The sequence below is a fragment of the Micromys minutus genome, assembly GCF_963924665.1.
Source record: "Micromys minutus genome assembly, chromosome: 3".
In the NCBI taxonomy this organism is placed as follows: Eukaryota; Metazoa; Chordata; class Mammalia; order Rodentia; family Muridae; genus Micromys; species Micromys minutus.
The window spans coordinates 41,037,532-41,061,230 of NC_137972.1; the positions used below are offsets into that span (position 1 = coordinate 41,037,532).

At 35.4% G+C, this 23,699-nt stretch overlaps 1 protein-coding gene across 2 annotated transcripts in view; it reads right to left on the reverse strand.

The window, feature by feature from the left end:
- The window catches only part of CNTN6 (contactin 6), a gene marked incomplete at both ends in the record, with an annotated part of 294,022 nt that overhangs the window by 122,187 nt on the left and 148,136 nt on the right, over positions 1 to 23,699 (reverse strand). For both annotated transcript variants that reach the window (XM_080913827.1, XM_080913826.1), the window contains 2 exons: positions 4,974 to 5,076; positions 6,991 to 7,194. In XM_080913827.1, the coding sequence (XP_080769953.1) occupies positions 4,974 to 5,076; positions 6,991 to 7,194 (307 nt within the window). The remainder of the gene's footprint in view (positions 1 to 4,973; positions 5,077 to 6,990; positions 7,195 to 23,699) is intronic.

Here is a 23,699-nt window from a genome sequence, read left to right on the forward strand (position 1 = left end):
TTAACAAACAGTGATTTTTGAATCACTATGACTGAAATGCAAAGACATATAATAGAAAACTGACAATATTCAGAAACTGGTGGGAAGATGCTAAAAAAAATCAACAAGGTAAATCTGGCAATAAAATACACTAATTCAAAAGAGGAAAACCAGGGGGAAGGGGGATTGAAAGTGGATGGTAGATGTACGATTTGAGTGAACAAAATGAGAACAGGCAGGAGAGGTATCATGCCCCAGGTTGAAATGCAGAAAGATAGAACCAGAAACCACATCAGAACAGAAGGATGGATGGGGCAGTGGTTAATAGTTTAAAAAATAAGTAGTAGATTGGCCAGAAGAATGACAAAAAAATACAGAATGCCTAAATACATTAAAAATTATTGATAGACACTAAACCGTAGGCCGCCCAGCTGACAAAAAAACAGACAAGGCCAAGGGAAAGAATGATATTTTCAGGACAAAAGTTAGACATCACAAATGTACAAGTGAGCATAGAGCATTCAAAAAAACGTAACACGTGTACACACACAGACTCACACACAGACACACAGATACACAGCCACACACACACAGACACACCCAATTTCTTCAGGAATTACTTCTTTCTACAATATAGAATATTTGCCGATAATGTTTTCTCTTTTGTTTGTTTGTTTGCTTGTCCATCCTATACAGCTGTTGCTTCTGTCTGTGTCTCTAATTGTGACCTCTCTGTCACACACATATCGACAGTCTTGCATCTTCTAAAATACATACTGATCAGTACTGGCTTAGCAAATACAGTAATAGAAAACTGAATACATTCCTCTCTGAGCCAACATAATTTTCTCATTGCATTATAGACCACTTTTATAAGGCATTGTTTATAGAGAGTTTATTTTAAAATGACAAAAAACCTATAGTTATACAATCTAATTTAAATGGTAAGAAAATTGATTTTAATCTTCAGATTATTAATTATAAAACAGTTAAATGCAAACACTTAAGTACACTGTAACAAATTACCTTCCTTTGAACAAATACACTATTTGTTAAATTTATGTCTATACCTTTTAAAGTTAACACATTATTTGATAAATATTTGTTATTTTTCATAAACATTTCTTTTCTAAAAATAATTGGAAAGCATATATGAAACCCTGGGTGGGTAACACATATTTGAATATTTTCTAAAGTATGACCAACAATTCTGGGTTTCAAACCCATATTATATACATTTATCATACAGGGCATTTTAAATTCTCCTTCAACCCAGAGGATGTTTTGAACTTGTTGTTTCAATACCATTGTACGTGAATTCAGGATTAATGAGAGTTTAATAAATACCAATGTTAGTATTTTTAAACTACATCACATAAAATTTGAGACATCATACTCTATAAAATCAGTTCTGCTATGCTAAGCTCTATGAAGTATACATAAAAAATCTTCACCATCTTTTCAGTTTTCACTGAATATTTTTTCATGGGAAACTAGGATTTTTGGATATGATTACCAATTAGCCTAAATTCTCAATCAGTATCATTTTTTTCTAAAAACCCTATTTATATTTTTCTTATTTGTTTTATTGAATATTCTCTGTATTTATATTTCAAATGTTATCCTCTTTCCCCCTACTTTCCTCCACCTCTCCCTCCTCTTGCTTCCATGAAGGTGCTCCCTCCCCCAACAACACTTTCCACCTCAGTGCCTTGACATTCCCCTATACTGGGAAAAAACACCTTCACTGGAACCAAGGCCTTTTCTCCCATTGATGCCAGAGAATGCTGTCTTCTGCTACATATACAACAGAGCCTAGGGTCTCTCCATGTGTGCACAGTGGTTGGTGTTTTAGTCCCTGGAAGCTCTGGGAGGGTTTGGTTGGTTGATAAGTTGTTCTTCCCTTGGGGTTGCAAACCCATTCAGCTCCTTCAGTCTTTTCTCTAGCTCCTTCTTTAGTAATTAAAGCATATTTTTTTCAATTCAACTTTTCCTAAATTAAGCATTGATTGTTTTATGTGTCAAGTTTTTAGGTTTATGTTTTCTGATGATTTTTAAGATTGTAAATTTTATGTCAATTAGGTTTTTAGTTTTAAAATATTGTTTCTACAATAATTGTGCAAATAAAATTGAGATACTCTTTATTTTAATTAGTTCCATGAGACCCATATTCCAATGGTTCATTTGAATGATATGTATAGAATTTTAGTTCATTTCTTCCACAAATTACTCATGAATGTTTCAGTATTAAAATAAGGTAGGATTGGGATCATGCTGCCAAATTGTTACTTACAGAGGCAAGGTCAACATTTCTTGCCTATAAATTTTTGTATTCTCCTACCTCCTAGTTTCTTAAGAAAATGATTTGAAAAGAGACAAAACTTTAGCATTATTCTAAATTGATGAAATATTACCTGTAAATACAGGTAACATTTTTTACCATTGATTTATTTTTGAGATGGAGAGAAAGCAGTAAAGGTAAAGTAAACATAAAGAGAGTTTGTATGAGATGGGTAAAGAGAAGGTAGAAAAGCAGAAAAGTTTGGAGGAGAAAGATAGAGACATTTGGAGAGCGAGAGAGGAGTGGAGAAAGGAGACAATCGTAAGTAACAAGGAAGTTGGAAAGAGGAAGGAAGAGATGCTATCAGCAATGTCTTATATGGAGTAAAGTGTCATTTTCAACTATCAGTTTTTACATTTTCAATTGGTTTGGACACTACAGAATAACATAAAATGACAAGACCAGTACAGAATTCTGGAAAGCACATTGCCTCCCTTTGGGTCCTTTTGTCTTATTAAAGGACTGACTCCCAATTATTTCTTTCTATAGTCTGATAGACAGCAAAAGAGAGAAATATAATGTACTGGTGAGAGAGGATAAACCACAGACACTAGAAATAATATTGTAATTGGAACTTCTCCATTCACTGAAATACTGGTTACCCCAATTGGAATGGATTTCACACCATGGCTTTAGAATAATTCAGTAAACATTCACTGGCTAAATAATGATGCTGAAATAAATATTTCATATGTATTATCCATTCCCACTCCCCCTGCCAACATTCTAGGCATGTATACTAGCAATTGCTGTTTGATGAGAATATGAAGATTCACAGATGTTATAAACATATTTATTAATGAATGCATAGCTCTTAAAATGAAATTTAATTTGTCTTCAATTGTTCCAAAAACAGTTACTTAAATGTTCCTAACTTTGAAGGCAAAGTTACTTACTTATCTTTTCTAAGCTGCAGTTTCACATATATCATGAAAGCTATCATTTGGTGCAATTTGTAGGGACACAAATGATTTCATATCATAACAATTTTGCTATAGGAGTTAAGAAATGAATTTATTTTAATCAAATTTTTGAGGAGTAGCCTCAAGCAATTTCAAAGTTTTGTTTTAATTATGTAATTTCCTTAATTAAGAAATAATTCCCTGTGCTGGAAAAATGGCTTTTCAGTTAAGAGCACTGGGTTCAATTCCTAAAATCTACATGGCAGCTCACAACTATCTGCAACTCCAGTTCTAGGGGATTGGACAACCTCACAAAAACATACATGCAGTCAAAACACAAATGCTTATAAATAAATAGATATTTAAAAGAAACATTTCCTTTTGACAAATATGACAGACTAATGTCCTTTTTTCTGAAACTCTATTATGTTGTTTTTTATTTAAAAACAATTCACATGACATTATTGACACATTTTGATGAATGGTGCCACTATGATTCTGAGAAATTTTAGAATGGTAGAAGTCATCATGTCTCAAGAGTCATACAAGCAAAAATTATTTATGTATTGTCTTTAGTCATTAACCAAATAATAGGTATTCATTGGATAAATTTAATTTGGCTAGTTTTCAAAAAATATTGTATAAAATAGACTATGATAATTTAATTACATAAGAAGTCGATCATATGAGAAGTCTAATTCACAGATCTATGCAATGTTATTTATGGGAAAAACTAAAAGTCAGCAGACATTTCATGTACTTCTGATTATAGAAAGCTAATAAAAAAGCTGCACTTTTAAAGCTATCTTCAGAGTCTGGTAAATGGATCTATAGTTTATCATGGTGAGGATCACATTAGGAAAAAACACCTTTGGATTAAAGATAATCCCTCATTGCTCACATTCAGAAGTTATTCTCATGTTACTTAGAATATGCTCTAGAGATGAGAAAAATAACTTTGAAGTGGTGTTTCTAAGAAGTGCTGAAATCAAATTTTGTCTTAGACCAGGACAGCAGTCAGTAACAAGTACTCGGTACAACAAATACCAAGGTAGCCCAGGTGTACACTAGTGTTTGAAAACAAGTGAATGGACTGAACTGCCAGCCCCTACCCCTGGTGTTTACTGCTATTGTCAGGCAAGTGTGATTGGAATATCATGGAAAGCAAAGAATTTTTATTGATGTTCTCTGCCAAAATGTAGAGGTTTTGCTGGGTTAAAGGCACCCAAACCTGTTGTGAATACACACTTATCTGAATAAAACAAACTACTGAAGGAAGGTTGGGCTCAATTCTAATTATCCATTGTGAACAATTGGATGCTAATTAATTATATTTTAGAAGAGAGCAGTGCCAGTTTTTCATTTATAGGAATTGCTGATTAGTTAAACATGGAGACACCTCACACAGTCTATTTCTAGATGTCAGAAAAGGATGAAGGGCATGTGAAACGAACTGTGATTAAACCACTATCTTATGACAGTACTCATTGCCTCTGGTGATGAATGTGGTCCATGGGGTACAATTTATTCACAACAAATGCCAGCGCCAATCACTATCAGAATATTAGACATTTTGGTGTTGTTGCTGTTGGTGTTGTTGTTGTGGTTGTTGCTGTTATTTTTTTAAAATTCCAATCAGAAAGCACCACCATGCCCAGCACTTGAAATCTGTTTGGTAATTTTCCTTAGAGAAATGTTCGAAAAATAAAAAGATTAAAAAAATTAAAACAACCATAAAAAAACAACCTTACTTTCCAAGGGCAAAGCATTCCAGTTTTACAGATGAATCCTTTGCAGCTTGTACTGTTTCAGGAAAACGCACTTCAATCTTTGGCTCATATTCCCCCATGACACCTGTTAAATACCAAAACAGCTAGCAGCATTTCTGAAGAAAAGAAATTTCCTACGAAGTAAATGCTTCATTAACCAAAATTTGAGTGGCGAATGTTAAACAATGTTAGGGTTTCCAATCATAACATGGACGCATGCTTTTGAGTTTTCAACAAAGATCCTTCACTAGGGACATCCATTTCCGTCCTCATTTTGTGGATCTCATGGGGCCAGATGCATTGGTCAGAAGGGAGGAAGATTTAGTTAGGACTATCAGAAGTTTGATACAGAAACACAACCCAAAACCCACTATTGTTCAACAAAAACAATAAAGTAACAGCATACACAAACTTTAACTATCAATATTATAATCAGTGCAACAGATTTTGTAGCCAAGTTCAAGCTGGTGAGTGTGATATTTTAACTGATTTAACTTAACTCTATAATGGGAATTATTAAGTTAAGATTAGAATAAAGCAGGCTCTCAGATGTTATAAACAAATTATTTGCCAGAAGAGTCATAACTAACAAAAATAGTTCTAGGTAATTTTCATCTGAATTAATCAATGCTATGTTGGGATTATTTTAAAACTGCCACCAGTTTATAAAGTGATATGATTAGCACCACAGCAACTTATTTCTAGCACAAATAAATGAAGTTTGGATGGTCACTGAGACTTTATGAAGTGCAAATTACATCATAAATGCAAAATTACAAATATCTACCTTTCAAATCTTTATAATTTCAGTGTCCCAATATATGCTAATTCTCAAGCTAAATTGGCTGTTTTTAGTTTGTTTCCCCCATTTTCTGAACAACTGGCAGTGTTTGCATGCCAACTCCTACAGGAGTCAATTGACTTACATCATACACAATGTTTACAAAGTACTTTAACCATTAAAATGAAGAAGAGAGCAGGGGAGGTAAGAAAAGAAAAGAATTAAGATGGGGTAGGTAAAACTTAAAAACAAAAATCAAACAGGAAAAATGTTGTACAATCTCTACGTAAAATGTTAGCTTATACACTTTCCCACTCATGAGCACAGTAATCACAGAACAGAAGAAAATGAACTCGCAAATCTAATGTCTGCTGATACCGAAATAAGACCCTTGCAGGAATATTTGAATAGTTGCTGGCTCTGAAATCACTGCCATGAGAACTCTGGGGAGCTGGATTCATAGTTCTGTTAGCTTGATTACCATTTTATCCTTGCTTGTCTTAAACTCTTGGGGTGGGGGGACAAAATTCTATGAGGTATTGCCTTTCAAGTTCAAAATCTGATAATAAAATGAACTAAAAGATTTTTTATCTTTACATATCCCACTGTGAACATTTAATTAGAGAATCAGCTAGAGGATTTTTCCACTTAGATGACTTTCTAGCTCTCTAAATCTTGCACCAGCTCTGCCTTGACTAAGCTACAAAGCTCATCAGAGACCAATCTGAGTTCCATTCCTCAGAGATGTAATTTAGGTTGGAATGCTTTGCTTTCCTTGTGCACAATATATATGTATCAAAATAATGGCAAGGATGGGAAAGAAAGAGAACAATAAAAGAAGTTGCTAAATGTGTTCATCAATTCAGTGTGAAAATTTGGCAGCATCCACATGCACACATACACTCATGCCAAGTCTCCCAGACAAACATCATTTTTTATACACCAGTCCTTAAGCAATGCGAAGACAAGCTCTTTGGTGCCAGATATGAAATGTCACGGTATACCCAGAAACATGTAAATTGTATCATGTGGGTGGTATTGAACTATGAAATTCCCTATTTTTATTTTTAGTAATGTCTCCTCAGCATTGTGCTAGCAAATTTCATCTAAAGTCCAGTGATTTTCGTTCCATTTAAAAGAAGAAAACAGTAGGCTCTGAAGATCTCCCCATGATATAAGCGTCCCAGAGAGGATTCTGAAGATAACTTATGGTCTTACCATCAGTGCGCTGCACTAAAGGCGTAGGTGGTCCTTGGACACTTCTATGGGCCTCTCTGTTTGTAACAAAACAAGTATAATTGCCCACATCAGATGGTTCTACTTTGGCAATGTACAAATTCCCTGTGTCTTGAGATACAAATCGTCGCTTGTCTTCTTGAACATATAAAGGGTTATCATTGAAGGTCCAGGCATATGATAATTCTGAAATAGAAAAACTGCATTATTTTTACTGTAAACATAGCTATAAACTCTTTAAAAGTTATTGATAAGTTCAGTGTTATGTTTAATCATTATACATAAAAGTCTGCCTAAATTGGTCTATTTTATAGCTACTCAAAACAAATTAGAATATTCATTTAGACCTCAGTTTGGAAAAAACAAAATTTCCTTCTCTATCACCATTTTCTTTGGATAAAGATACAAGCACAGCATATTTAGAGAATAAATGGTAATTTTCCTTAGGAAAAATTCCACAGAATATTGAAAGCTCTGATGGTTAATAGTGTCGATAATTCTTTAGTGCTACTCATTTCGAAGAAATGTTTTGAAGTATCTTTTAAGAAGTATTACTCATATTTAGGGGTTGTAGTTAAAATTTCAATTAAATTTTTAATTAACAATGTTTAAGTTTCAATACTCTAGAACTTGGTTTCATTCTGTGAATGGAATATAATTTCTGGGAATATTTATGTAACTGAATTAAAACCCTGTAATATAGCAAAACATGTGTATTATGGGCACAGAAGTTCCTGCGATTAGAGAGGGGTGTAGATAATCCTAACATGAAACAGCATGTGCTTTGACAGAGCAGTATAGGAAACCTAGAAGAGATGATTAGTTTTAAATGTTGACTTGGCCCACCTTAGAATTAACTGGAGAAAGCCTCTCAGCTGACAACTTATCTAGATCTGTTTATGCTGTAGTCATGACACTTGGAAATTAATTGTTATTTGACAGAGCCTACTATGAGCAACATCATTCCCCGGGCTGGCCTTGAACTCTGAGATCTGCTTCACTTTTCTTCTGAGATTAAAGGTGTGTACCACCATGCCTAGACCTGAATTAACCTGGGTTGAATCATTCCCCCAAATCCCACTCCCTTAATCTGAAATCTCCTATAAAAGGAGGATTCAGGTCTATTCTGCTTCCTGGTACCCCTTTAATACGTGAACCATCTATCTTGTATATTTCCTTTATCAGATTGCTGATTTTCATTTAAACACACTGCATCTGAGCAAACTTTAGTAACTATACAACAGCATTTATACCAGGCTCTTTTGAGACTTCCATTTTCAAAGCAATTAATATGAATCTGTTCACCTTAGCCTACGATAGACTCTTCAAACAATAGCAAAAAGCAGCAACAGATTTCACCAAAATACCATGAAAACAGTCTCTATGCCATATACTGAATTCTTCTCCACTGAATCCTCAAGAGACATGTCTGCACAGTTAAAATCATCCTCAGCAACAAAGTCTTCCATATTTCTACTAGGCTAGGCCGTTAGACCACACTTAATGTACTCCCCTGCTTTCCAAATCCAAACTCCCAAATATATTCCTCCAAATAAAAACATAGTCAACTATATCACAGCAATACCCTAGTTCCTAGTAATAGCTCTGTCTTAGTTAGGGTTTTACTGCTGTGATCACACACCATAACCAATGTCACTCTTATAAAGGACAACATTTAATTGGGGATGCCTTACAGATTCAGTGGTTTAGTTCATTATCATCAAGTCAGGTGCACAGCAGTGTCCAGTCAGGCATGGTTTAGAAAGAGTTGAGAGTTCTACATTTTCATCTGGAGTCCAGCAGCTAGGAAGAGGGTTTTAAAAAAGACATATCTACTCCAACAAGAACATACCTCCTAATAGTGCCACTCCCTAGGACAATCATACATACAGCATCACACCCACCTCTACTCTGGATGATGCTTTATGCTGGAAGCATATATTTTAAAAAATGGGGGTGAAAGCCTATGCTCTCTGCCTGTTTGCTCTCACCTCCCTAGCAAGCCCTTTCTGTCATTGACATTAGAACCTACTACTTTGGAATTCCAGGGTATAATGAAGACCAGCCAAGACATCTATCCACATGGACTGAACTACTGTTGCATCTTGGTCCTTCCATGCATTGCCAGACATTGTTAGATTAGATGCCTGTGCAGGATGCATTTTAATAAGTATTCTTTCATTATGTACAGAGAGATTAATTCTGTAAGATTTACTACTCTGTAGAACCATGACTAATACACATGCTTACATTGTTTATTAGAGTATTAAATATGTACCAGCAACAGAAATAATGAAGTGTGTTCAGAAGAGGGATTTCAGAAGATCTAGATTCATATTAATATCATGAAATAGAACAGTCAGAGAAATGGACAAGTAAGTCAATAAAGCGTATAAGAAACAAAAGCAAGTAGTTCAAAGTAAAAGACAAAATAAATTACATGTATTAATCTTTAATCATTTGTCATTTTTTAAAATTTTTAAATGTAAATTTGAATTTTATAAATAAATATGTCATGGATAAAAAGATACACAAATTTTAAGTGTTCGATTGAGTGCAGTATAAGTATTATATATGTCTACAGCACACAAAACTAAACTAAAATATTAACCACTGGCATCTTTAAGAAATGGTCTTATGCTTCTGTCAGATTAATAGTCAATTATAGGAACCATATCCTGATTTAAGCGATTAGATTACTTTGCCATTGTTTATAGTTAATGAAAATAGATTTTGATATCTACTTGAGTTCATGTTTTTTTAAACATTTTAAGTATTCACTTATGTTACCATTCTATCCACATGTGTTGTTTATTGCTAAGTGGTAATTCATTTTATAATATACCACCTTTTGTTAAATGAGTTTTATTCTAGTCTTGATCATCATAGAGTTGAAAATTATTATGACTGGCTATGATCATTTTTATTTTCTAAAAGACATTATTAGGCATGAACTATATTACTATATACAAGCAGTTTAGTTATGTGTTTCAATTTCAAACACCTTGATAGCATTATTTCCAACAAAAAACAGCTTTTGTTTTCCACACCCCTCTCAAACACACAATATTGTGTCATATTTTTATTATTACTATAAGTCTTTGAGTATATACTAATATTGTTGTAAATCAAAGCTTCATGAACATATGAAATTAGGAATACTATGGAAAATGTGCAGAGACTTATATCTATGATAACAAAAAAAATGCATTTGATTTTAAGGAAATTTTCCAAATTAGGGAAGTAAGACCACAGGGACAGAGTAGGGAAGAAAAACAAGTCACAGGTAGGCAAATAAAATATCTTTATGTAAATAGATATTCACACAGAAGAAAGTCAGAGTAACCAAAGTATAGTACATGTAATCAGTGGCCTCTTGTCAGAGATGTCTTGCATCATGTGAGTAGTATTTATTTGTTTAATCTGTAGAATTTATGTTTAAGATAGAATCAAGAATATATGCTGTCTTTCACAGCTAGAAATTTATTTTTTGAAACATTTGTTACTAATTATGCTGCCCCCTTGAACTCTCAAGTATAGAGGGTGCGAGTACTGATTAACAGTGATTTTAATTTAAACAACGTCTGTATAGTGCAAGTTACAGCTGAAATAGAAATGAAGAATTATTAAAAATATATGGACTCTTCTGTCAGTAGTTATAATGGGACAAGCTAATAGCTAGCACTTGATCATCCTGGGATGGCTTCCCTTATATAGCCATCATAGGAAACTTTTTACTACTTAGTAATAAACTTTATAATCACTTTTCTAATGGTCCCCTTTTCTTCCAGCTTCCAAATAGCAGGCTGAAAGTTAGAGCCAGCTGAGGTATTACAAAGGCTATTCACTTAATCCTTTGCTGTTTTTAGGAAGAGGTGCTAAGTGCCAAAGACTACAGTTTCCAGACTCAGAGGAGCATAAAAGGGAAGTAAGCTATGGTAGCATACTAACTTAAATACATACACTTTTTATTATAAGCAATCCTAAATATTTCCTAAAAGTCTTACCCTCTCCCAATGCTCTTCCCCCTCTACTGCCTCCAAATGAACCAACAGAAAAGAATAAACCCAGCCAGGGCTGGCTCCTAGCACTCCTCCACAAAGATAATGGTGATGTGTATGGTTAGTTGTGAAATGAGACAATTTTGAATTAATTGGAAGATGTTTTGTTTTCTTTTTTATTTAATTATTTTATTTATTTACATTCCAGATGTCCCCCCTCCATCCTGGTGCCCCTCCCCAAAGTTTTTCATCCCATTCCCCTACCTCTGATAGAGTACTAGAATCCCCTGGAAGCCCCTTTCCTTGGGCCTCAAGACTCTAGAGGATTAAGCACATCCTCTCCCACTGAGGCTAAACAAGGCAGTCTTCTCTTACAAAGTACCAGGAGCCTCTGACCAGCCCATGTGTGCTACTTGGTTAGTGGCTTAGGTTCTGGGAGGTCCCATGGGTCTAAGTTAGTTGAGACTGTTGTTCTTCCTATGGGGTTTCAATCCCCTTCAGCTCCTTACAATCCCCATAGGGGTCCTGGAACTTAGTCTAATGGTTGGCTGTATGCATCTGTACCTGTCTCAGTTAACTATAGTAGAGCCTGTCAGAGGACAACCATGCTCAGCTCCTGTCAGTAAGCACACACAGTATCAATAATAGTGCCAGTCTTTGGTGCCCACCCACAAAATGGATTCCAAGTTGGTCCAGTCACTGGATGGCCTTTCCCTCAGTCTCTGCTCCATTTTTGTGTATACATTTCTTTTAGACAGTAACATTTCTGGGTCAGCAATTAAGACAATAGGTTGGTAAACCCCTCTCTCTACTTGAGGACAAGTCTATTAACTGGAGATGATCTCTTCAGGTTCGGTTTCCTCACTGTTAGGCATTTTGGCTAAGGTCAATCCCATTAAGACCTGGGAGTTTCTCACCACCCAAGTCTCTGGTACTTTCTAGAAGGGCCTCCCAATTAGACCCCCAGAGGCTGCATATTTCCAATCATTCTTCTAGACTTTTGGGCTTCTCTCCTGTCCCAACCCTCATACTTCATCCTGTTCCCCTTTTTCTTTCCCCCTTCTTTCTCCTACTCAGGTCCCTTCTTCTATCTGCCTACCACGATTATTTTGTTACACTCAATAAGTGGGATTGAAACATCCTCACTTCGCACTTTTTTCTTGTCAAACTTCTTATGGCTGTTATGGGTATTCTGCACATTGGGGATAATAACCACTGATCATTGTGTACATTCTCCGTGCATGTTCTTTTGGGTCTCGGTTGCCTCACTCACTGTTTTGACCTGTGGTCATGTCTGGGGGCAGAGAAAGCTCTTAATTATGTTAGTTAATATGAGAAGATTCATCCCACTGAAAATGGGGTCTTTCCCAAGTCAGAATGTGCTGAACTGTATAAAGTCAATAAATAAAGTCATCAATAAGTGAGCAGTAGAGTATGCATCCCATCTACCATCCCTCCTTTCTCTCTTTCTCTCTGCTTCCTCACTTCCTGACGGCCAGACTGTCTTCATGCCCCTACTGCCATACTTCCCTCAATGTGACTCATGATGTCCTGTGAGTGAAAATGAAATTTGTCTTTCCTAAGCTGATTGTTCCCAGTTTATTCTATCCCAACAGTAAAAATATAACTAATATAGACTCTCTTTTCCTCTCTCCACCTCTTCCTCCCCTCTCCGTCTCCCACTTCTCCTCCCTCCCTCCTTCCCTCTCCCCTTTGTGTGTGTATGTGTTTCTCTCTGTTTATCTACTTCTTTTTCCCAAGCACACACACACACACAAACACACACACACACAAACACACACACACACACACAAAAACAAACACACACACACATATCATTAATAATTACTAAAGAATCAGATTTCATGAAGAAAAGAAGAAAACATGACCACAGGAGGAGAAATAAAATATAGGAAAATGTAAAATAGAGCGTCTGCTTAAAAAATTACTAGCAAGGAAGAACAAAAGAAAGAATTTTAACAGAACCAGACAATTTAAGCATATTTCTCAGAAATAAAAATGTGAGGTAAAGCTATAACTTTATGCAATAGCAACAAAATCTTTACTTTTGAATGAAATAGAGTTTATCCTAATAATCTTACAATCTGCAGAGAAAATGCTACATATGGAAGAAACTTATAAAAACTAGTATACTTAGTATAAATTGTTAAAATTTATATATTTAAGTATACAAACTCATTTTTCTAAATGTTCACACAAATTTCTAATTGTTAGTAATAGTTTTTCCAGTATCTGTAAAAAATACACAGTATTTTCACTAGCTGTAGAAAGACTCTGCCACACTGGAATTTAAATTTTTATGTTCTTTGTATGTAAACAAAAAAAATGAAAATGTAGAGACAATAGTGCTGGAAGAGCTGAACAGGAGGATGGGCATCTGCTAATCAAATAATAATGACAAATCTTTTACCCTTACTTCAAACTGATTATAACAAAATATTACATTTTCTTCAGGCATTACTTCTCAACCTGATATACATTAAAAAGTACTGTGAAAATCTGCAAAACTACAGATAAGTAAGTCAGCACCTATTGTTTAATTTAGTTCTATTTCACAAACAGATCATGCAATCTTCATTGTTAACAACTTTCAGGGGAATCGGGAAGCTGAGATTTTATATTATACTTATAAGAGACTTTACTAAGAAAGGATTGATCACTCTCAATTGCATCAAGAAAAATATAGGACAAAACGCCATTAAGTCTAGAAGATATGGTACAAGTAAAATAGAAAATAAGAACTCTGTATTTTTAGCTACTGATAAATGTATGTGAAGACTAAGAACATTCCATACATTAGAGGGAGCGTTATGGTGGTATGGTTAAAAAGCTATACGACTCTTGGGAATATACCCAAAAGATGCTCCAATATATAGCAAGGACACATGTTCTACTAAGTTTAGAGTAGCCTTATTTATAATAGCCAGAAGGTGCCAAGAACCCAAATGTCCTTCAACAGAGAAATGGATACAGAAAATGAGGTATATTTACACAATGGAGTTCTTTTAAACTGTTAACAATGACCTAATGAAATACTTAGACAAATGGATGGAACTACAAAATATCATCCTGAGTGAGGTAACCCAGTCACAAAAAAACTACACATGGTATTCACTCACTGATAAGTGAATATTAACCCAAAAGCTTGGATTACCCAAGATACAACTCACAAATCACATGAAGCTCAAGAAGAAGGACAACCAATGTACAGATGCTTCAGTCCTTCTTGGGAGGGAGAACAAAAATATTCACAGGACGAAATACAGAGGCAAGGTTTGGAGCAGAGACTGAAGCAAAGGCCAACCAGAGAATGTACCACCTGAGGAATTATATCATATATAGCCACCAAATCCAGAAAATAATGCTGATGCCAAGAAATGCATGCTGACAAGAACCTGATATGAATGTCTCCTGAAAGGCTCTGCCAGAGCCTTATTAATACAGAGGCTGATGCTTGTAGCCAACCATTTACCTGAGATGGGGTCCCAATGGAGGAGTTAGAGAAAGAATTGAAGGAGCTGAAGGTATTTTTCAACCCCGTGAGAACAATAGCAACCAACTGCAGCTCTCAGGGACTAAACTACGATCCAAAGAATACAAATGGATAGACCCACGGCTTCATCTGCAAATTTAGCAGAGGATGGCCTTGTTGGGCATCAATGGAAGGAAAAACTCTTGGTACTGCTAGGAATCAGTGCCCCAGCGTAGAGAAATATCATGGTAGAGAGGCAGGATGGCTGGCTGGGTTGGGGATCACCCTCATAGAAGCAGGAGTTAAGAGAGATAGGATAGGGGGTTTATGGAGGGGAAACTAAAAAAAGGGGATAACATTTTAAATGTAAATAAAATATATCTAATATAAAAAGCAGAAAACTCCTCCTATACTAAAAAAAATTGACAAGACATAATTGAGGATGTTGAATGTGATACGATATTGTTAGGTACTTGAAATAATTAAGAACAATGACATAGCTTGACTCTTGAATGCATTAAATTCTTGATTTCCCAGTCAAGCATGGTTGGGAGATTGTGGAAACTTCAAAACTTAATGAGGGCGTAAGTTGAGACTTCTGCATGATTGTGGCATGCCATAAAAGTGACTGATGCAAATCTGTCCCTTTGCTTTCTTTTTTTGTTTGTTTGTTTGTTTGTTGTTTGTTTATTTTTCTGCAGCTATAAGGAGAGTAGCTTTACTTCACATACTTCCTCACTGTCCACTCCCTGTCTACCGTCTGTAGCCAAAGAACCCTGAGGTCAAGACCAGCAACATCTAAACCATTGAAACAAAAGAAACCTTTGTTCTTTTTGAGTTCAATACCACCAGGGTTTAGATAGATGATGGAAATCTATTGGTAAACTTGAGAGCTATGACAGTTGAAGACTTATAAGGTGAAGAATGAACTCTTTCTTCCATTAGAAATGATGAGTGAGGGGGCAGTGAGCGAGGGAGAGAGAGAATGAATAATCATGATTCAGATATTTGATTATTCAAATAAATGATTCAAAATATTTATGTTATATCTCATAGGTGGTAACCCATGTGTGAATGCTCTACTTCATGTTCAGTATTTTCATCTTTGTAGGAGTTGGTGATTCCTGATCATGCATGCACGAATACAGCTGAGTTATCATGATCAATTCTATATCTTGAATTTCTTCTGTTCACAGAGCAATTGAACATTCCTTTTGCAAAATTGTAATGAGGACGTACTGCACTCCCTCTGGTGTCTTTCTTTTAAGTCCTTTTACTCATATCTTTCTCTGCTTTACTCTTGTTTGTTTCTCCATCTCCATAAGATTGAGACTCAGGGATTTCAGTGTGAAAACAGAGAGGTGTATGGATGGAAAGTTTTCATCAACAAAAAAAGAAGAAAATGATGTAATTAGGATTTACCTGTTCTCAGTAACTCTTAACTTTTAGACATTATTGACATAAAGGCAACCTTGAACAAATTCCTAGTGCCAGGTATTTGTTGAGGGATCCTTAAGGATTCTAGATCAAAGTATCAAGCCTTAGATTTCTGAAAGCAACATAATCTTTTCCACTTCAGAAAAATTGCAGGTTGCTGCTAGTGCCTAAGAGATCCTTGTACCCATCAACCTATAATCTTGAGACCTTAGACTGTCATTTTCTTCTCTCCTCTGGTGAATTCACTTTTTATCTCAGCTACTCAAAGTTTTTTCATTTGATCCTATTATGGTATACCCCTTTTCACTAGTGGAATGCTTAAAACCCATTGGAAGAATTAGAAAATGTATACATAGGAAAGTACACCAAATCTCAAAATACTTATCTTCATCTTTCCAACTACTAAATTCCAAAGTTACATGAGTATTACTAATGCACTCAGTATTCTACAAAGGATGCTGGAGACTCTAGGACAGAGTTAAGCTTTCATCATGAAGTTGTTATCATTTTTAAGGAGCATAAGTCAATCGTAAATGTTTAAGATGCCCAATCCCTGGTTTTCTCTTAAAGCTCCTTTGACAATTCTACAATTACTGCTTTATTCCACTACCTGGGCATAGAATTCCTACAAAATTTCAAAGAGTTCTGTGTATAACCTAAGTGTGCAAAGGGGAATGGTACTTACTGTTCTTTGCATATGTCCCTGTCACCATCTATTCTGTGATATTCAAGCAAACTAAAACACCTGCATAAGATGGCAGATTCATCTGTTCTTTGATATAACTCTAAGATTTATTGCTAACCCTCATGGTAAGTCAAATTCATAAAATCTTGACTAACCTCTCATTCATTCTCTCCTAAAAGCTTCTTTAAAAGCTGAGGCTCTAAGTGCAGAAATTCACATTCTCTGACTGAAACTTGGAACCTATGTAACTGCTCTAAGAAAAGAGTCTAGCAGGGGTTTCATCTGCAAATTGCAATGTATGAGTTGTTGTTTTGTTGTAGTGGTGGTGGTAGTGGTGGTGGTTTTGACACAAGTATCCTAGCTTGGTTAATTGCTCTATACAGATATGAATGGCCTGAAGCTCTTGATACACCTGGTTCTATCTGCTGAACACAGAGTACTTACATTTAGGTACTATGACATACAGAGAGTTTGGAACTTTGCTGTGGGATTGTATATCACAGAAACATCAGAAGTTATACCTAGAAGGTCTTATATCATGTTGACCCAAATATGATTTGAAATAGAAAGACTGAAGTGAACATGCCAATCTGACAGAAAAATAAGGCTCATCTCTACAGGAAGAATTACAGGAAGCTGAGTGAAGTTGTGAGTAGGAAAAGTTAAATTCCATAGGAAAGAGTACACCAATTTCTTTTCTTTTTTACAGGAAGCTCTGAAAACATATACACGTAATAGTATATGGACTAAACAGGTTTTATTTAGAAATATATAAATATACACACACATACATATGTATGCAAGAATAGTAAATGAATAAAAATGTCCACAAATTTGAAAGTGTAGTTACTTGCATATGGGAGGGTTAGGAGAGAGGAAGGGGAAGGGAGAAACATTGTAATTAATTAATATCTATCTAAACAACAACAGAAAACTGAATCACTACAATGTCAGTACACTAGGGTTGGGGATGTAGTTCAGTTGGAAAAGTGCTAAATTAGCAAGTATAGCCTGTATAGTACACTGGGTTCAATTTGTATTAACAAGCACCACATAAACTGGGTGAAGTGCAGACTTGAGATGTATATTCCATGTTTACTCTGAAATTGGAGAAGCTGTAGTAGTCTGTGAGTTCTATAAGTGACATAGAAATTGGTATGGTATTACCCCCAACCCAAGCCTGGCCGAATGTATATATATTGCTGAACTCTCCTGGCTAGCATCTGTGAGACAGTGTATTCTGCACATCTTGTAAATAAAAGCCAGCAGAAGTAGAGAACATCTGTAGATAGAAAAGTTGCTGATTTTATTAACTTGAACATGCGATCATAAGATACATGCCAATCACTCTTAGTATGTGATAGCTTAAACATTGATTTTTACATGAGTTGTAATGTCACCACTCACCACACTCCACATTCTTCCTTCCATTATCATTCTCTTCTGCCCTGCACTTTTCCCACATATCTGTCTCTACTCATTCATGCCCTCAGCTAGCCTGCAGGGGATGCACAGTTTTTCTAAGTTTCATCATGAGCCACAGCTGGGACTTAATTTGTATATTTTTAATAGGGAAAGAAAAAATAGGCATTCCAAGCTACAAGTTTAAAAACTTTCTCATTTAGCTTTTCTTAATTAAATGTATAATTCATGAGACACTTAGTTTAAAGCCATTGGATTCTTAAATATTCTCTCCACCTTCTATGACATTTGTCTGTTATTAATAGTGCTGATGCATTCTTATGGTGATGATTCAGCAGTAACATTAGAACAGAGTGATAATTGGTCCTTTCTGGAGTATTCTTGTATTATTTTCATTGACACCCTCATCTACAATTCTATTATTAGTAACAATGGCAGATCTGCTGTAAGCAATTGCAAACTATGTGTTGCTCTCTCAAGCATGCAACCAATCCTTTTTCCCCAAAGGACAATTATAGTTTTGCCATATTTAATAGCCTTGTATGTACTCATGTGATATTTAAAATATGAAGACAAAATTGATATGGAAACGCAACTGTTACATGGAGTATATTTTTATTAAAAGTAACTATCTTTAAACATTGACCCTCCAACTCACAAACTACATAGGCATGCAAAATAAAACTCAAAATTGATTTCATGTTTCTTGATTATATATATAAGAATATGCAATAAAGTACTCACACTTAATAGGTAATATCCCCTTGCTTTTAGTGTTCCAGGATGAGTACACTTTATTATAATACTTCAAACCTTGCATAGTCCTTTAGGATTTAAGCCAAGACACTCTTAGCTGATTAATTATGGGTACACTGGCTCAACAGCAAAGATCTCAAAGAATTACAATTTCTTTATTGTCTTAAGTTCTTTGATGTTCTATGGGGCAATGTTATGATGCAATACTGAAAATGTCCTTACTTGTTTGTCATCTGTCCATTTTTGAGCACCTTTGTGGTCTCCAAATGCTGCCCAGGAACCAGGATTTTAGTAGATCTTTTCTGATTTACACACCTACTTTCTAAAACTATGGAAAGCAAAGTCTTAAGGGATTGCAAACAACCCATTAAAGGCTCCCAGAGTACTCATTATGGCTAAGTTCCAGATATTTCCAAGATTGATCGAACATGGCAAATTCGACCTGGAGAAGAAGTGAAAACACACTTTGATAGTGATTGGTCTCTTGAAGAACTCTAAATTGAAGAAACAGAGAAGTTAAGGTGTATAAATGTTTAAGAAATATACGGGTTTTTTTTTTACTAATATTTATATTCTATGGAAGTATACAGCAAGGGGGCTTTATAGTCTATTGTCAGACAAGGATAGTTTATGACATTTAAAAGCGATCTGCTCAGATCTGACATATTCTCATTTATATACAGGGACAAAACAATGGTACATGTGTTGCCTGTGTGTCATCTGGTAGTCAAAAATGATGTAGAATGATTGAACAGTGACCTATACAATTTTATTTTTTACTCTCTTCATTGTGGACATGTATCTCTGTGCACTGGAACCTGCACCATGTGGTTTAGTAAAGATACTGGAATGTACACAGGCCATGCCTGAAATGAGTTAAGAAACTTTCCACCTATACAGCTTCTAAGAAAGCAGCCTTTCTGGAGATGAAGGCTTTCTGGTTACAATGAGTTTAGGGAGGAATATTTTCCAGTTCTTTACATAATCTCTGATCTGGCTTCTATGGGAAATCTCAATAAACTAATTGTTTCCCCAGAATGCCCTTCAGTGAAATAGTGCTTGGGTTTGCTCTTGTGTCCTAGAGAAAATGGCAAGATGTTGTTTTATGTCTCCCTCAGGTAAAGAAATTTAGTAACAACAAGACCCAATTGAACTTTGATTAGTTATAAGGAGTGGCAATGCCATATGCTTCCTGGTTGCAGCACTATTCTTGCATTTTAAGGAGCACAATCCAGTATTCATATGCCTTTTTACACTCTTTGTAATTCTAAATTCTTCTTCTGAACTAGAATGGGACAGATTGTCACCTTTGTCATAGAGAAGTATAAATATATTGATTTTTCATAAGTTCCCTGGAATTTCAGATATATAATCTTGACCAATTTAACAACATTATAATGATTACTAAAGTTATAAAACTAAGATGTTTTCCCTGAAAATGCAGATAAAGTGAAATATAAAACTGGTTGTATGCAGTGCCAAATGCATTGTTGCCTTGTTTATTGTCTATTAACTTGACATAGGCTAGAACAATTTACAGAAAAAAAGTTTAATTGAGACAATGTCACCAACCAGATTAGCCTTTGGGCAAGCATGTAGGCTATTTTCTTGGTAATTGATTGATATGAGAGGGCCTAACCTACTATGGCAGCACCCGGCAGGTGGTTTTCTATGGTACACTACTAACTGAGTAATCTATAATCAAGGAGCTGGTGAGCCCCATCTCTCCATGGCCTCTAGCTAAGTTTCTGCATTTAAGTTTCTACCTTGAGTTTCTACTTTGTTTTCCTCAAGTGGACTGTGTCCAGGAATATGTAAAACAAATAAACCTTTTTCTCAAGTTACTTTTGATCTTGGTGTTTTAGCACAGTTATAGAAACCCTACAGCTATGACAAGAGAGGGTATTCATCATTGAACTTGCTTCTGTGATATAAATACTATATATATGTGGATGTTCTGGACTTGTCTCTCTAAATTAAATAGTTTTTCTAGGCATTTACTCTAGCTTCTTAGTCAAATGTCTCCCTGATTCATATATATATATATGAGCTTATATTGGAGAGAGAGACAGAGAGGCAGAGAGACAGAAGACAGAGGATCAGAAGTACAGAGGGACAAAGAGAGAAAGAGCAGAGCTTCTGTATAGCAGATAGGGGTCCAATAAAATTTGGTAGCATTAAACTGCTGAATAGTGGGATTTTTCAAGGACATACACATAAAACTTAAGTCAAACCACAAAACAAAACAAAAAATGGAACTAAATCTTTCTTATTTGGCATTCCAGTCTTCCAGAAAACTCATTCAGGAAACTGCTGATTTAAAATTTGTACCGTACATAAACAATGACTATATCCTGTTGTTACCATTATGACTTGGACATGTGACCATTAACATATACTAACTAAGCTGTGCTTTATAAACACAATACAGCTGATGCAATATGAACTCATCAAGCTGTGAAAAAATGGACAAAATTCACAAAATTAAATCAGACAAAATACCAGCATAGAGAAAGACAAATTGGCACAAATTTGCACTTTTAGCCCAGAAGGTATTAACAGTTGGTAGCTGTTGGGAGAGTGAAAACCAGTTTTCATCAAGACAGTGACACTGAGTATAACCGCACTGCTCTAATGTAGACCCTACATTTAAGAGTATTTGGCTAAATGAGTCCACAGGTGTGAATGTGTGTCTCTCTGTGTGTGTGTTTGTATGCACACACATGCACACACATACATTTTAGTTTTGATATTCTTGTTTCTTTTTATATAGAAAGAACATGAATGTGGGTGAGTAGGGAGGTTGGGAGACTCCTGTATGAAATTCTCAAAATACTAACATAAACTTAACTAAGTTTCCAGTTGTCCTTATCTCCCTTTATCTCCTTGCTCTCCCTTCTATGTTTCCATATCACTAATCAATAGCATCTAATTTCAATTTGCTTACTCCAATGACATGGACCCAATGTTTATTCTCAAATTTTTCATTCAAAATCCAACCAAATATTATGGAAAATATTTCAATTATACTTCCTACACATAGACTGAAGTTGGTGAGCTATGATCTATTGAGAGATAAATGGGTCGAAGCCCATCATCTCTCACCTCAATATTGTAGTCACTGTCCAAGATGATATTCTTATTGACTGGGAAATTATAAAAATAGAAGTCAAAGGAAGTAAGTCTTTCTCCTGCTCTATTTGATTTAATATATTCTGATCTTATTCAGAAAATAAAACAAAATAAAGGCCTTACATATATCAAAGTAGGATTCTGTTATTTCACTGATACTCCTATTAATGGCTTTCTCTGTCCATGCAGATGTTTCTCTGTCCATGCAGATGTTTCTCCTTTTTCTGTAACAGTCCAGATGTGCTACCAATACAATACATAGACATAGACATATACATATATAAACATATATATATATATATGTATGTATAAGTTATCTTTACACAAAATACCTCTCTCACATACTCATTTTTTTCCAATATATCCAAACACCAATTCCTTCTTTTCTTGTTATTGTTAAATTTTATTGGCAACACATTCATCTCTTTACAGAGAAACTCAGCCCACACACTAGAATGTAGAAAACTGGAGGGAAAATGCTCCAGGAAGCAAGCCATGATGCTGGGCAGGACCACAGGAGGAGACAGAACTGCCAGGGCTGAATCCAAGAGACTGTGACTTGGTGCTGTGCCCACACTTGGGTGGGATGAGTATTAGTAATGTCTGTTATTTACTATTCTCCACTGTTGATTTTTCTACTTCTAAATAGCTATTAGGATTCTTATTAACTTTTCATGTGATTTGTAAAATAAAAGACTGTCGTTTTCTCCACTGTTACCCAAGAATACAGAAAAGTCAAGGACACTTATTAAATTTACAAAACTATCTATAAAGTGATTAGAAAATATGCATGCTCAATAATGATTGGGGTTATAATTATTATGTCAACATCACATCTATCTTTTGCATATTCAAGGAGCTTTGGATTAATTAAATAATTAGCTAATTAAGTAATTGTACCATCAGTATGGACAATAGTTTGGTCTTAAAGTCACTATGAAACAAGGTGTCATCAACTCATGATATTCCCTCCATTATCTCTCTAGTGCTGGGTTTATAGGAATCCTTAGAAAGCTTGATAAGAGTGATATATGTGCTATGATATTTTTCCTACCTAATAAGACAACTTAATTTTCCCCTTTTTAATGGCTATTTTATGTATTTAAATTTCAAATGTTAGCCCTTTTCCTGGTTCTCCCTCCCCCATCTCTCCTTTCCCTGGTTCTATTAGAATGGTCCTCTAACTACCCACTCACTCCCACCTCACCACCTAGGCATTCCCCTAATATGGGAAAATGAGCCTTCACAGAACCAAAGATTTCTCCTTCTATTGATGCCAAACATTCATGGGTCCTTCTATGTATACTCTTTGGCTTATGGTTTAGTCCCTGAGAGATCAAAGGGGACTTATTTGTTGATTTTGTTCCTCCTATGAGGTTGCAAACTCCTTTCTCTAACTCCTCCATTAGGGTCCATCCCCATGCTCAGTTCAATGGTGAGCTGCAAGCATTCTCATCTGTATCAGTAAGACTCTGGCAGAGCCTTTCAGGAGACAACCATATCAGGCTCTTGTCAGCAAGCATTTCTTGGCATCAGTGACTGGGTTTGATGGCTTCATATGAGATTGATGCTCAGGTGGGGCAGTATAGGGTGAAATTTCCTGAATAGAATACCAATGGCTTATGCTGTAAAATCAAGAATCAACACATGGGACCTTATACGATTACAAAGCTTATGTAAGGCAAAGGTCACTGTCATTAGGACAAAATGACAACCAACAAAATGGGAAAAGTTCTTTGCCAATCCTTCTCCGGATAGAGAGCTA